The 16375-nt window shown below is 36.8% G+C and overlaps 1 protein-coding gene across 7 annotated transcripts in view; it reads left to right on the top strand.

The window, feature by feature from the left end:
• Nucleotides 1–16375, top strand: part of NBEAL1 (neurobeachin like 1) — a 222282-nt gene that overhangs the window by 140151 nt on the left and 65756 nt on the right. For all 7 annotated transcript variants that reach the window (XM_012446197.2, XM_012446193.3, XM_064373144.1 and 4 more), the window contains 4 exons: nt 1998–2122; nt 8563–8689; nt 13373–13521; nt 14483–14616. In XM_012446197.2, coding sequence (XP_012301620.2) covers nt 1998–2122; nt 8563–8689; nt 13373–13521; nt 14483–14616 — 535 coding nt within the window. The remainder of the gene's footprint in view (nt 1–1997; nt 2123–8562; nt 8690–13372; nt 13522–14482; nt 14617–16375) is intronic.

The following is a 16375-nucleotide window of genomic DNA, read 5'->3' as shown; positions in this document are numbered from 1 at the left end:
AGAGAGTGTTAAACCAATTTACTTCTGTCTTTCCGACACTAGCTCTTTGAGCTAGGGCTAATACTGTTATATGTTTGAATATTTTACAATTCATTTAATTGATCCTAAGTCACTTCTGTTTTGCTGAATTATATTATCTCTTTTTTTTGCAGCCCTTTTTTAAATGTGGCAAAATGTATATAACACAAAATTTATCCTTTTAACTATTTTTAAATGTACCATTCACTGGCACTGAGTATATTCATAGTGTGTACAGTCATCACCACTGTCTAACTTCATAACATTTTTATCACCCGAAAAGGAAATGCTGTACCTATCAAAGAGTCATTTCTCATCCCCTGTCCCACCCCCTAGCAACCACCAGTCAGCTTTCTGTCTTATTATTTGCCTATTCTGGTTATTTCATATAAATGGAATCATACAATATGTGGCCTTTTGTGTCTGCCATCTTTCACTTAGCATAATGTTTTCATTATGTAGTAGTGTGTATCAGTACTTTATTCCTTTTTATGACTGAATAATATTCCCTTATAGGGATATATCTTTTCTTTATGTAGCCATCAGTTGATGGGCATTTGGGTTGTTTTCCACTTTCTGGCTATTTTGAATAGTGCTGCTGGTAACATTTGTGTACAAGCGTTTGAACACTTGTTTTTAATTCTCTTGAGTATAGGCTATGAATGGAATTGCTGCATTGTGTGATAATTCTGTGTTTAATTTACTGAGGAGTTCCCAAACTGGTTTTCACAGCAGCTTCATCATTTTATATTCTCACCAGCAATGTGTGAGAGTTCTAATTTCTCCACATTCCTTCCTGAGTTTTTATTATGACCTCCTAGTGGAAGTAAGGTGATTTTTTATGATTTCATTTTCCATTTCCTAATGATCGATCATGTCTAGCATCCTTTCATGTTCTTCTTGGCCATTTTTACATTTTTTTGGAACAATGTCTTCTCAAGTCCTTTGCTCATTTTTAGATTGTTTGATTTTTTTGTTGAATTGTATAGTGTGTGTGTGTGTGTGTGTGTGTGTGTGTATTCTCAATAATAGACCCTTATCATATATGTGATTTCCACATATGTAGATTGTCTTTTCACTTTCTTAATAGCAGCCTTTTTTATATAGGTAAGATTTTAATTTTAATGAACTCCAGTTTAATTTTTTTTTATTTTTTTGGTGTCATATCTAAGGAACCATTCCCAAGTCTAAGATCATGAAGTTTTATCCTTATCTTTTCTAAGAGTTTTATAGTTTTAGCTCTTATATTTAGATCTTTGATCCACTTGCAATTATATTGCCTTTATTTGTAGTAAAAGGAAATATGAACCATGTGTATAGCTAGTTAAGAACTTATGTAACAGTAAAAGAGTCAAGGTATCAAGCTGTAAGTCTGAAAGTCCATGTTCAAATCTTATTTCTGCTACCTGCAAACCTCATGTCATCTTGGGCAAATAATTTAGTCTGTTTTAGATTCCTCATGTATAAAGTACAGCTATGCATACTTACTTTGGTTCTGTCAGAGTTATTTGGATTAAATGAGATCAGAAGTGTGAACAGTTTTATAAAATGGTGCTTGAACAGGCTGGGCATGGTGGCTCACACCTGTAATCCCAGCACTTTGGGAGGCTAAGGCAGGCAAATTGTTTGAGGCTAGGAGTTCGAGACCAGCCTGACCAACATGGCAAAACCCCATCTTTACTAAAATTACAAAAATTAACTGGGCGTGGTGGGACATGCCTGTAATTGCAGCTATGTTGGGAGGCTGAGGCACAGGAATCACTTGAATCCAGGAGGCGCAGTGAGCCAAGATTGTGCCACTGCACTCCAGCCTAGGTGACAGAGTGAGGCTCTGTCTCAAAAAATAAAAAATAAAAAATAATAATAAAATGGTACTAAACAAATGTAAAGTACTTGAAACTTTTTTACACTATTTAAATCAAACAACCTTTGTAACTTAAGCTAAATAATTTTATTTGTTTGCTTATGAATATTCTTAGGAAACAGAATCCAATTCATTGGAAGCTAGCTAATGTAGAGAATTATTCCCGCATGAGACTTAAGCTGGTACCGAATTATAATTTCAAAACCCACGAGGAAGCTAGTGCCTTAAGAGATAATCTGGGTGAGTTCCAATGACCTTTAATTATTTATTGAAGATAATGAGAGTGTTTTGGGGGTTGATGATTGTTATTTTATTAGTTGTTTTAAATGTATTTACTTATGAAGGAAGGGTGGGATTTTATAATTGATATTTAAATGATTATATGTTTTCAGTACTGTTACATTTGGCCTAAATCCAAGGTGATTTCATACTTCCATTGATTATAATTTCTAAAAGAAAAACATTTTAATTATAAAAGTGTACTGTACTTCATACAACTACTGTGTCTCTTGCAATGTGAACAATGTTTTTTTTGCTCATTAACACTGAGGCTAACACTAAGATAGAATTCTTAGCAATCTTTTTTTTTTTTTTTTTTTTGAGACAGAGTCTTGCTCTGTCACCCAGGCTGAAGTGCAGTGGCACAATCTCAGCTCACTGCAACCTCTGCTTCCTGCATTCAAACAATTCTCGTGCCTCAGCCTCCGAGTAGCTAGGGCTACAGGCACATGTCACCACACCTGGCCAATTTTTGTATTTTTAGTAGAGATGGAATTTTGCCATCTTGGCCAGGCTGGCCTCAAACTCCTGACCTTAAGTGATCTGCCCACTTCTACCTCCCAAAGTACTAGGATTATAGGCACTAGCCACTGTGCCCAGCCAGAATTCTTAGCCATCCTTTATGCCTTTTATTATAACTTTTTTTTTTTTGAGACAGAGTTTTGTTCTTGTTGCCTAGGCTGGAGGTCAATGGCTTGATCTCGGCTTACCAGAACCCCGCCTCCCAGGTTCAAGTGATTCTCCTGCATTAGCCTCCTGAGTAGCTGGAATTACAGACATGCACCACCACACCCGGCTAATTTTGTATTTTTAGTAGAGGCAGGGTTTCTCCATGTTGGTCAGGCTGGTTTTGAACTCCTGACCTCACGTGATCCGCCCTCCTTGGCCTCTCAAAGTGCTGGAATTACAGGCATGAGCCACCACGCCTGGCCTATTATAACCTATTTTTATAGAGCTCTAGACCTTTATTATCTTAGATTGGCCAATGCCTTTTTCTAGAAAAAAAAATTACTTGAGGTCAGGAGTTCAAGACCAGCCTTGCCAACATGATGAAACCCTATCTCTACTAAAAATACAAAAAATTAGCCAGGCATAGTGGCAGGTGCCTATAATCCCAGCTACTCAGGAGGATGAGGCAGGAGAATTGCTTGAACCTGGGAGGCAGAGATTTCAGTGAGCTGAGATTGCACCACTGCATTCCAGCCTAGACAACAAGAGTGAAACTCCGTCTCAAAACAAAACACAAAAATTTAGCCTGACAGTATTTCAAAACAGATCTTAAGGTGTTTCTGTAACTCTTTAGGAAGCCCTTCCTTTATAACTATGTCACTTGTCATCTCTCTCTTTTTGAAGATAGGTCTGTGAAATACCCCAAAATGTTGTTTATTAAGAATCATTGAGCCAGGCACAGTGGTTCACACCTGTAATCCCAGCACTTTGGGAAGCTGAGGCAGGAGGATCACCTGAGGTCAGGAGTTCGAGAACAGCCTGGCCACATGGTGAAACCTTGTCTCTACTAAAAATATAAAAATTAGCTGGGCATGGTGACGAGCACCTGTAATCCCAGCTACTCTGGAGGCTGAGGCAGGAGAATCGCTTGAACCCCAGAGGTGGAGGTTGCAGTGAGCCGAAATCGTGCCATTACACTCCAGCCTGGTTGACGAGAGCAAAACTCCTTCTCAACAACACTATCACCACCAACAACAAATCATTGGTAGGCATAGGTATATTAAGTTGTAGTTATGGATGACATGAGTACCAACTTTCAGATGTCATTTTAAAATTATTTTTATTTTTTTTGAGACTGGGTCTCCCTCTGTTGACCAGGCTAGAGTGCAGAGACTTGAACATGGCTCACTGCAACCTTGACCTCCTACCTCCTAGGCTTAAGTGATCCTTCTCCCTCAGCCTCCTAATTAGCTGGGACTACCAATGCATACCACCATGCCATGCCCAGCTATTTTTTTTTTTTTTTTGGTAGAGACAAGGTATCATCATATTGCCCAGGCTGGTCTTGAACTCCTGGGCTCAAGTGGCAATCCTCCCACCTCAGCCTTCCAAAATGCTGGGATTACAGACATGAGCCAGCATGCCTGGCCAGATCTTATTTTTTAAATTGCCTTAACATATGGCCAATACATTTGATGCCATAAAATGAATTAAGAGAGCCATGATGCCTGCCATTTAAAGTCTTACATTTTGAAATAAATCAGATACAGTAAGTGGCTTTTCTTAATTCAAAATAATGGCCCTGTCCATAATATAAACACTAACTTTGAGTGTTATCTTACATAGCAAAAGCCAGTTGTATATAGATTTTTCTCTGAAAGAATCTTGTATCCTCTTCTATAAGTATCTTTCTCTACTCTTTGAGATATAACTACTACCCTTATCACCCAACAAACATCCTTTGGTAAATGACTTTAATAATTACTTAAGGAATAGTGTTCCATATTATTTTATTGACTTTTGCCAAGAAAACTCATTCCATAAATTTCCCTCTCTTTTTTCCTCTCCTTCTCACCTGTCTACACATGGACACAGATATATTTTTATATCCCTACTTAGTCTCAGTTGTTCTTTTGTTTTTCTCATTTAAAAATTTTACCCCAAGTATAATAGTGACAAACTGTACAGAAAAAAAATTTTTATATTTCAAAGTGAAATTGGAAATTATTTTAAAAATGCATCAATATTTAAAATCTTTAAAGTTCTTTGAAGTACACTTCAGAATTAACTGCAAAATGTTTTGCCTACTCCTTAGTTTTGTCTATACAGAGTATTTTCATTAACTACCAGAATTCATGATAGTCTTTTTTAAAAATATTATCTTGTTTTGTTTTACTTACCCCAATACTGCTTTTTATAAGCAACCCATTGCAGATATATAGAATAGTGTTTATATTATGGGCTAACCTGAAAAGCTAACCATTATTTGTAGTATTATTTTGGATGGAAAATCCATTATTAATTCCAAACAGCTGACTTATGAAGTATTTTTTGGAACATAACCACGTGTAAATTAGGGTATTTGAAGAGTCAAAAAGAAAATATATTCTTAAATGTATCAGTATAAATATTTGGTTTGCAGTTTGAGCAACATAGTGATGCCCCGTCTCTATGAAAAATGAAATTTTTTGTAGCCAGGTAGCACGTGCTTGTACTTGAAGCTACTCTGAGGTGAGAAGATCGCTTGAACCCAGGAGGTTGAGGCTGCAGTGAGCCATGATTGTATCACTGCACTTCAGCCTGGGCAACAGAGTGAGACCTTGTCTCAAAAAAAACAGTTTGGTTTGGCTAGGTGTGGTGGCTCATACCTGTAATCCCAGCACTTTGGGAGGCCACAGAGAAGTGCTGCTTGAGCCCAGTAGTTCCAGACCAGTCTGGGCAACATAATGAGACCTAATCTCTACTAGACAAATTTCAAAAGTCAGCTGGGTGCAGTCATGTGCACCCGTGATCCCAGCTACTTGGGAGGCTGAGGTGGGAAGATTGCTTGAGCCCAGGCGATTGAGGCTGTAGTAAACTATGATTGTACCACTGCATTCCAGCCTGGGGAATACGGTAAGACCCTCTCTCAAAAAAATTTTTTGGTTTAAGAAATTTTTTTTTTGTCTGTACTTCTTTATTAGACATGCTCCTTTTTGATTACCATATTTAACAACTTATTTTTAGTGCTCTCCCTGCTTCCATTGCTTCTAAAGCATTCAGTGGTTATCTTCTCCTGTAAATGTATTTCTTTCTTTCTTTCTTTTCGTTTTTTTTGTTTGTTTTGTGAGACAGGCTGTCGCTCTGTCACCCAGGCTGGAATGCAGTGGTACAGTCACCACTCATTGCAGCCTTGAGCTCCTGGGCTCAAGTGATCCTACTGCCTCAGCTTCCCGAGTAGCTGATACTATAGGTGTGTACTGCCATACTCAGCTAATTTTTTAATTTTAAACTTTTTTGTAGAGACAAGGTCTCCCTATGTTGCCCAGTTTGGCCTTGAACTTCTGGGCTCAAGTGATCCTTCCACCTCAGCCTCCCAGAGTGCTGGGATTACAGGCATGAGCCATCACACTCGGCCTGTAAATGTGTTTCTTTCTTAGCTCTGCTACTTAACCTCCTACTTTTTATACCAGTTTTTATTCTTTTTGTGAAAAAACTTTTTTCCTGCACACCTTGAATGATGATGTTCCCAGATCCATTCCTAGCACCTTGCCTTTTACCTGTGTTCTTCCTGGGTGATCTCATGGCTTCCCCACCGTATATGTAATGCTGCTTTCCCATCTGTATTTCTAGTTCTAATCTTCCTTTTGAACTCTAAAGCAGTGTTTCCAACTACCTATTGGGATACTTCTTCCACAGTCTCCATATGATATTTCTGAAACTGAATTTATTATCTTTTCTCATTTGTGTACTCCTTATTCTAGTTTCTGCTTCTCTTGTTTCTGGTATTGTAGTTACCAGTATCTCCATATATTAGTTGCTGAAATTAAAATCCACATTATGCATGGGTCTATCCTCATGTGTCTGAAATCCCTACATATACAGCTCTTTAGGTACCATATCCTGTTGATTCTCTTACATAGCCTTTGAATGTTTTTCCTTATTTTCATTTTGTTTGCAATTGCCACGGCTTAGCTTGGTGCTCTTTCTCCAAACTTACGGTAGCTTCCCAGCTGGCCTTCTTGCTGCAGTCCCTCGCATCCTCTGTCCTTCACCATTCTTCTATTAGATTTTCATTTCATACTGTTAACGGAGTAGTGCCATACATCTACATAAAGTCAATTTCCTCTTTGTAGCAGACTATCTAGGCTTCCTTCTTTTCACTTTCTATTGCATTGTCATTTGCTTTGTTAATTAAATGTTTTAAAAATAAATTAGACCTCATGAAAAAACCTGTTCAGTAGAAATGATTACTAACTTGTTCTAGGAAAGATGTGAGCCACTGCTTCCCAATGTAGAAGGTATGATCAAACAGAATTACACAGAAAAATGCAACTGTACATTAGGTTGATTCACTTGAGAAGTTAAGGGAGGATTTGTCATCTTTATAGTGTTTTGTTATTTATAGTTATTAGCATTATTGTGTTATTTTATATATTTTATATGAATTATTTTTATTTGCCATAAGTGAAATGTCTTTATTCATAGTTAAGTATATAACTTTTTTCCAATCCTACTTATAAATTATGCATATATTACCATGGAATATTATGCAGCCATTAAAAACGAGGAGTTCGCGTCCTTTGTAGGGACATGGATGAACCTGGAAACCATCATTCTCAGCAAACTGACACAAGAACACAAAACCAAACACCACATGTTCTCACTCATAGGAGGGTGTTGAACAAGGAGAACACATGGACACAGGGAGGGGAGCACTATACATGGGGGTCTGTTGCGGGGGAGTGGGGGGGACAGCGGGGGGTGGGGAGTTGGGGAGGGATAGCATGGGGAGAAATGCCAGATATGGGTGAGGGGGAGGGAGGCAGCAAATCACACTGCCATGAATGCACCTATGCAACAACCTTGCATGTTTTTCACATGTACCCCAAAACCTAAAATGCAATAAAAAAAAATATATAAAAAATAAAAAAAATAAAATAAAAAAATTATGCGTATATTTGTATTACTGTTCTTATTTCAGTCAGATAATTGGAAGGTAAATATAAAATAGTAGCTATTGTTTATTTTATATTTAATGTGTACCAGGTGTTTCACATATATTGCCTTTCATATACATAACCTTGTGATGAAGTCTCCATTTCACAATCAAGAAAACATAGATCCAGAAGTGTCATATGACTGAATAATTGGCAAAATTAAATTTGAATCTAGGTTCACCACTTCATAGACCATGTTTTTTTCATTATACCAGCCCTGCCTTTTTACAGGGTGTTTAGTTTATAAAATATGTTACATGTATTACATATATATGCCTCAGATTTATGTATTAAATTCTATGTGGTCCAGAAAGTAAACACTTCCACTCTTAGTCCATGTATTATCTCCCAATTAAAAATAATTTATCATATAATCTTTCTTAGTATTGCTTTAATACAAAATGCATGGTAAAAAATAGTTCTATTACATTAATACAATGAGAATATTTTTTCCTTTGAATTAATTATTGGCAACCTTTAGAATTAAATATAAAGAGAGTACTTTGCCTATTTTTGAAACAAATAATACCATTATTAAAAGTAGATACTATTTTTAAAACATTTATTCTTTTTACCATTTATATAGTAATTGTCAAAATTGCCATCAAACATCACAGATTGTATCAAAGTACCATCTTATAATATACATATTGTTTTCATCTAACAGTCGGAAACATAACAGTCAGAAATTACAGATGGGCTATAATACTGTTTTCTACTTTACATTTAATAGATATTTTGTGTTTAAAACAGGTATCCAACACTCACAGCCTTCCAGTGATTCATTGCTTTTGGAAGTAGTGAAACAAGTAAAAGTTAATGATATGGAGGAGGATAAATTAGACCTTCCTGAAGAGGATATGACAGCTAGAGTAAATGTGTATGTATAAATATTTACAATTATTTTGTTCTGAGAAAGGGGATTGCAAAATCGTGGAAGATACTTGCTTGAAATTCTGCCACCATGTTTTTCCCAGGGTCCAACAGTTAATGCTTTATCAGCTGTTAGGAGTGTATCAGTATTAACTGAAATTATTAAGGGAGGCTTCTTAAAACTGGGATAACATAGAACTGGACTTTGAAATTAGAAAGTATTTAGAATTGTATGATAATGAAATCAATATATTGTATTTGTGAGATTTAGCTATAGCTGTGTTCAGATGGAAATGTACAGTACAAAATATAAACTGTTAAGCAAAAGGAAGAAAATTATAAAGACAAAAGCAGAAATTCATGAAAGAGAAAAACAAAAAGATTAAGAACATTGAAGCCTAGTTATTAAAAAAACAAAGAACATAAACCTCTATCTAGACTGATTAAAAGAGAAACAACATAAATTGCCTATATTAGGATTGAAAGAGGAGCTATTGCCACAAATAATAAAATGATTGAAAAGAATACTAAAGACTTTATGCCTGTAAGTTTGACAGCTTAAATGAAACAAATTCTTTGAAAGATAAAAATTACCAAACCTCCCTCAAGAAGAAACAGGTAACCTGAAAAGCCTTAGATATATTTTAAAATTTTTAATTTGTACTTTAAAAACTTCCTTTAAGCAATTGTAAAATACATTAATTTTCTCATCTCTTCTTTGTATTGCTACTTTTATATATTACACTTCTTTGTATATGTTCAGTAATACAGTTTTATAGTTGCTGTTTTATGTAGTTGTCTTTAAGTCAATTATAGGAAGAAAACATATATACACTATTTATGTTTGCTACGTAATTATCAATTATCATACTTGTGTACTTTATTTCTTTGTGTGTACATTCATTTATCATCTGATATCATTTCCTTTCATCCTAAAAGACTTCCTCCAGTTTTTTTGTGTTTTTTGGTGTCTGTGGGGTTTTTTGTTTGTTTGTTTGAGACAGGATCTCACTGTGTCACCTTAAGTGGAGTACAGTGGTGTGATCACACCTCACTGCAGCCTCCACCTCCTGGTCTCAAGTGATCCTCCTGCCTCAGCCTCCTGAGTAGCTGGGACTGTAGGCATACCACCACATCCAGCTAATTTTTAAATTTTTTACAGAGACAGGGTCTCACTCTGTTGCCCAGGCTGGTCTTGAACCCCTGGACCCACATAATCCTCCCGAAGTGCTTGGATTACAGGCCACAAGAGTGAGCCACTGCACTCAGCCCTCTAGTATTTCTAATAAGGAAGGTCTGATTGCCACAGACTCTCCATTTGTTATTCAGGGATTTCTTCATTTTTATTAATCCAGATATATCTCACAAATGTAAAATTTACCATTTTTAAAGCCTACAATTCAGTGAGTTTTTTTACTGTTTTCACAGATTTGTACAGCCATCCCCACTATATAATTCTAGAACATTACTATCACCCCAAAAGGAAATCTTGTACCTTTTAGTGGTCGGTCCCAGTTTTCCCCTTCTCACATGCCCTGGAAACCACTAATCTACTTTGTCTCTGGATTTTTCTACTTTGGAACATTTTCTGTAACTCATAGAATTTGTGTCATGGCTTATTTGCATTTGGAATAGTGTTTTAAAGATTCATTTGTGTCTGGCTTATTTTCATTTGGAATAATATTTTCAAGATTCATTCATTTCTTTTTGTGGCTGAATAATATTATAAATAATATTCCATTTATAACCATTTATGGTTATCCAAAATATAGATAATCACTTTTTGCTTATCCATTCATCAGTCAGTGAGCATTTAGGTTGTTTCTACTTTGGGGCTATTATGAATAGTATTTCCATGAATATTCAAATACAAGTTTTTGTGCAAACATAAATTTTTAGTTATCTTGGGTGTCTACCAAGGAGTAAAATAGTAAAACCTGGCCTAGTAGAGATTGTCTGTGGGTCAGCATAGCTTGGTGGTCATTGCGTTGCTTAGAGGTTGTTTAACTCCCTGATCCAGCTGGATGCTATAGTATATGAATATAATCCTAGCTATTCAGGAGGCTAAGGCAGGAGGATCACTTGAGGCCAGGAGTTTGAGACCACCCTGAGCAACATGGTGAGACCCTCTCTCTAAAAAAATAGGCCAGGCTGGTGGCTCACACCTGTAATCCCAGCCAAGGCGGGTGGATCATGAGGTTAGGAGATCAAAACCATCCTTTCCAACATGGTGAAACCCCATCTCTACTAAAAATACAAAAATTAGCCAGGCGTGGTGGTGGGCACCTGTAGTCATGCCACCACGCCTGGCTACTCTGGAGGCTGAGGCAGGAGAATCACTCTCACAGGAGGCGGAGGTTGCAATGAGCTGAGATTGTACTACTTCACTCCAGCCTGGGTGACAGAGTGAGATAATCTTGGCTTACTGCAACCACTGCCTCCCAGGTTCAAGCGATTCTCGTGCCTCAGCCTCTCAAGTAGCTGGAATTATAGGCTCATGCCACTATGCCCAGCTAATTTTTTGTAGAAATGGGTTTCACCATGTTGGCCAGGCTGGTTTCAAACTCCTGACTTCAAGTGATCTGCCCACCTCGGCTGCCCAAAATTCTGGAATTACAGGTGTGAGCCATTGCACCCAGCCTAATATTTCACTTTCTATGTTCGTAAAGCCACATGTTCAACCAAGAATGAGTAGCTGTGTCCCAAATATATGATTTGTTTACATTTTAAATTACACGTGGCAAATATTTCTTTGAAGCTGAATTTAATATTACAAATTGAGGGCCAGGCATGGTGGCCTTCAATTTGTCAGTACTTTGGCAGGTCCAGGTGGACAGATCACTTGAGCTCAGGAGCTCCAGACCAGCCTGGGCAACATGGCGAAATTCTGTCTCTATCAAAAATACAAAAAATTAACTTGGCATGGTGGTGTGCACCTCTACTTGGGAGGCTGAAGTGGGAGGACTGCTTGAGCCTAGGAGGTGGAGGTTGCTATGAGGTGAGATTGCACCACTGCACTCTAGCCTGGGTATAAGAGTGAGACCCTGTCTCAAAAAATATGTATATTACAGATTGACTAGATTCAGTAGTATCCTTTAGTGGCATAATCAAGATTTTTATTTATATTAGTTCAGTAATTTTTTTAGATTTCCTTGATTATTTTCAGGATACTTAGTAGGGGCAGTTATACAGGGGACTATCTTGGTAAATATTCAGTCAGCTTTCTAATTGGGATTTTTTTTTTCTTTCTTTGATGACTAGTGAATTTGATGGATGTCAGATTCATTCGTTTTAAACTAAAGAACCAAAACACTTTTTGTCATTTAATATAAATAACCCTCAGACTATTTTCTTTTTTAGGGTTACTCATTCCTTTATTTATCACTGTAAATATTAGTATTTAAGTGTTTGGGAAAACCTTCTTTCCGGTAATTATTTTTTAGAAAAGAAAAGCTTAGTTTAAAGTAAATGGTTGCAACATTACAAACTTAAGTTGGTGATACAGAACTTCTTCATGGAAACCCACTGAAAATAAAATTAGACTTAGTCATTGGTACCCTGGACATGAGGCAGATATGAAATGTCTAGGATCAGAGAGTAGCTGGCTTAAAAGATTTACTTGAGTAACATTCTGTGAGTAATAGGAGCTCCGATTTCTATACTTGGCAGTTAAAGTCACCTAGGTCACCAAAAGACTGTCTCTTTTTCCAGTTACTTTCTCCAGTGAATATGAGTAACATTCCTCCTATTATAAGGTGACTTCACTTTAAGTAAGGTATGGCAATAGTAGCTCTCTACATTATTTCCAGTTCCCTTGTTAGCGGGATGCTGTGATGGTGATGCTTTAGTTTTAGTTACTCTTGAAAAGTCTCATTTTATAATTTAAGGTTCATATTTAGTACTTCTAAAAATCATTTACAAAACACCACTACAGTGCAGTCTTAGTCACAGATTCATATGTTTCATGGGTCAATTCATGTCTCCCAGAATATAAAATGACATGACCAATATTGCCTTATTTTTCAATTGTCCTCTGCTAGTTGTTTTACAGGGTCACTGTATTTTATTATAATGGGCTGTATAAAGTCAAAATGTAAAACTTATTTTTAATGAAACTGAATCATTGAGTAATAAAAATATTTAGTCACTTTAATATGCAGACTATTTCTTGAGGGTAATTCAGATATTCTTTCCTGGACATTAATTTTACATATATATGATGAGATTTATATTTGATGAGATATGTGTGATGAGATTTATGTTTAATTTTACATATATATATATGATGAGATTATATAATGAGATTTATATTTGAGGCCAGGGACAGTGGCTCATGCTTATTATCCCAGCATTTTGGGAGACCAAGGTGGGTGGATCCCTTGAGCTCAGGATTTCAAGACTAACCTGGGTAACATGACAAAACCCTGAATCTACAAAAAATATAAAAATTAGCTGGGCATGGTGGCATGCACCTGTAGTCCGAGCTGCTTGGGAGGCAGAGGTTGCAGTGATGGAGCTGACATTGTGCCAGTGCACTCAAGCCTGGGTGACAGAGCAAGACCCTATCTCAAAAAAAAAAAAAAAGAAGAAAAAAAAGAGAGGGAGATTTCTATTTGAATATGGTATTCTTTTGCATTTAAGAAAAATAAATGGTTAGACTTTTCTGTTTATTGGTTTTTTGTTTTTTCAGTGATGAGAAAGAAGAACAGGAACAAAAAGAAAAATTGATATTGATGGAAGACTGTGAACTCATCACCATAATTGATGTTATTCCTGGCAGATTAGAAATCACTACTCAACACATTTACTTCTATGATGGCAGCATTGAAAAAGAAGATGGTGAGGAATTCTGGAAAAAAATAATTTTTGTTATTCGATAATTAAGTGTCCAATTTATTAATCACAAATGAGAATAAGAAAGTGGTAAGATAGAACTGTGAAATTGTAGTTTATCAAGTAAAAGGAGAAATGGATAGTCAGTATGGGGTTAAATTTGTTATTCATCAAGGTGTGTAAGAGAATGCTTTTTAAAAGTTATTATCAATTCATTTTTAAGGGTTTGGCTAGAGGGAATTGCTGTAAACTTAAGTTACAAATTACAGTCTTCATTTTTTTTTTTTTTTTGAGACAGAGTTTTGCTCTTGTTGCCCAGGCTGGAGTGCATTGGTATGATCTCTGCTCGCTGCAACCTCCACCTCCCAGGTTCAAGTGATTCTCCTGCCTCAGCCTCCCGAGCAGCTGGGATTACAGGCATGTGCTACCATGCCCGGCTAATTTTGTATTTTTTTCTTTTTTCTTTTTTTTTTAGTAGAGACAGGGTTTCTCCATGTTGGTCAGGTTGGTCTCAAACTCCCGACCTCAGGTGATCTGCCCACCTCAGCCTCCCAAAGTGCTGGAATTACAGGCGTGAGCCACTGCACCCAGCCTAATACAGTCTTTATTTTATCATGCCTTTGTATGTGTGCTTATTCCTATAGGCTTCCCATGTCATCCTTTATATGATAATAAAAGGATGATTAAATCTAAGATGCCAACACACAGAGAAAAGGAAAACTTTCTGAGATATATTAAGAAATCTTGTATTCTAATAGGAAGGCAGTAGAATAGTTATAGAACTTTAAAATAGTTTTAAACGAACCAGTTTAAATATCCAACACATTTAACAAATGGTTTATATAGTATAGAAATTAAATTTCCTTTTCTTTTCCTAAAACCTTTTGTCAAGAACTAAGAGGTATTTTCTACATGGCATGAGTAACTTTATATGGTACTTCAGTCACAAGATTTCTTCTGTTTTCAGGAGTAGGCTTTGATTTCAAGTGGCCTCATTCTCAAATTCGAGAGATTCACCTCCGGCGTTACAACTTAAGAAGATCAGCCCTCGAGATTTTTCATGTTGACCAATCCAACTACTTTCTCAATTTCAAAAAAGAGGTATGTACTATGGTTTCAGGAAATCCCAAAGTACTAACCTTAAATAAGTTTCCAGCTAGTGAGCTGTAACGGAACTTTGGGCTGTACTCTTTTGTCAAGACAAAATGTTAGAGGAAAAAATATACAGTTTGGGGACTAATCGGCATATGAATTTTTGTTGAGATTTGTTTATCTTTCAGTTTTGGGGGAGTTCAGCTTTTATATCTATGGCTAGATACAGATAAAGTAGTAGAATTTTGAGTGCCTCATTGCATTCAATTGTGATGTAATATACAATATGTAAGCTATGACTGGATTTATTAAATTAGATTGGTTTGAAATTCAAAAACAATGGTGAATCTGTTTCTTCTAAGAATATAGTAAATTCTTAAGTAATGTAAGTTGTTAAGTGCATACGCTCTAAAGCCAGATTATCGGGTTCTAAGTACTGTCTCCACCACTAGCTGTGTAAGCTTGGGCTCATTACTGAGGCTGCTTGGGCTCAGCCTTCCTTCCCTCTCTCATTCACTTGGGGTCAGACATGTATTATAGTCTGACAGCTTTCCGCACCTTGCATAGCTCTCTCATTTTCTCTCATAGGCATCTCCCCTAGTAAAATCTTTGCATTTTACTTCTGTTTGGCATCTGCTTTTCAGAAGACCCACATTAGCATACACAATAACTAAATTTCCATTCTTCTGTGGAAACCAGGTTTACTTATTGATGATTTGATTCAGTTGTTTAAAGACCATTTTTCTAATTTTACAAAAGGAAGTCTTTTTACTGTTACAAGAAAGTTTTCCTTCATAGGAAAACATGTAAAAGCATGTGTTTTACAGGAAGCTGTGTCATGAAATTAAACTGTCTGCCCTTGCTAAGTACTGGATGTTTGTATAACTTCATTGTCTTTAAAGCACATTTGTGTAAAGTATCTAATCTTCATAACAAACTTGAGATTAAATGTGGCAAATTTGGCCAGACGCAGTGGCTCACGCCTGTAATCCCAGCACTTTCGGAGGCCAAGGCAGGTGGGTCACCTGAAGTCAGGAGTTCAAGACCAGCCTGGCCAACATGGTAAAACGCCATCTCTACTAATAATTCAAAAATTAGCCAGACATGGTGGTGCATGCCTGAAATCCCAGCTACTTGGGAGACTGAGGCAGGAGGATCACTTGAACCTAGGAGGTGGAGATTGCAGTGAGCCAAGATCATGCCATTGCACTCCAGCCTGGGCAACAAGAGCAAAACTCCATCTCCAAAATAAATAAATAATGCAGATTCTGGCTGGGTGCAATAGCTCACCCTATATTACTAGCACCCTGGGAGGCCAAGGTGGCTGGATCACTTGAGGTCAAAAGTTTGAGACCAGCCTGCCCAACATGGTGAAATCCCCATCTCTTCTAAAAATACAGAAATTAGCTGGGCGTGGTGATGCACACCTGTAATCCCAGCTACTCAAGAGACTGAGGCAGGAGAATTGCTTGAACTCTGGAGGTGGAGGTTACAGTGAGCCGAAATTGTGCCACTGTGCTCCAGCCTGGGTGACAGAGTGAGACTCCATCTCAAAAAAAAAAAAACAGGCAAAATCCATTATTCTTTTTTAATAGTTAAAGAAACTATAAGTGAATTTTGTAACTTTGCATTTGTATGGCCCTGAATAATTCACAATACTATAAGGATAGATATTATGTTTAATTTACAAACGAGACTCAGTAAATTAATTTGCCAAGATGATTAATAAATTGCAGAACTAAATTTGAAGTAGACTTGAGCAAGTTTT

This window comes from Aotus nancymaae, unplaced genomic scaffold (genome assembly GCF_030222135.1).
Source record: "Aotus nancymaae isolate 86718 unplaced genomic scaffold, 86718_ANA_hifiasm-v0.15.2.pri h1tg000008l, whole genome shotgun sequence".
Taxonomy (NCBI): domain Eukaryota; kingdom Metazoa; phylum Chordata; class Mammalia; order Primates; family Aotidae; genus Aotus; species Aotus nancymaae.
Note: the sequence above shows the minus strand (reverse complement) of the source record. Positions and strands in the feature narration are given on the sequence as shown.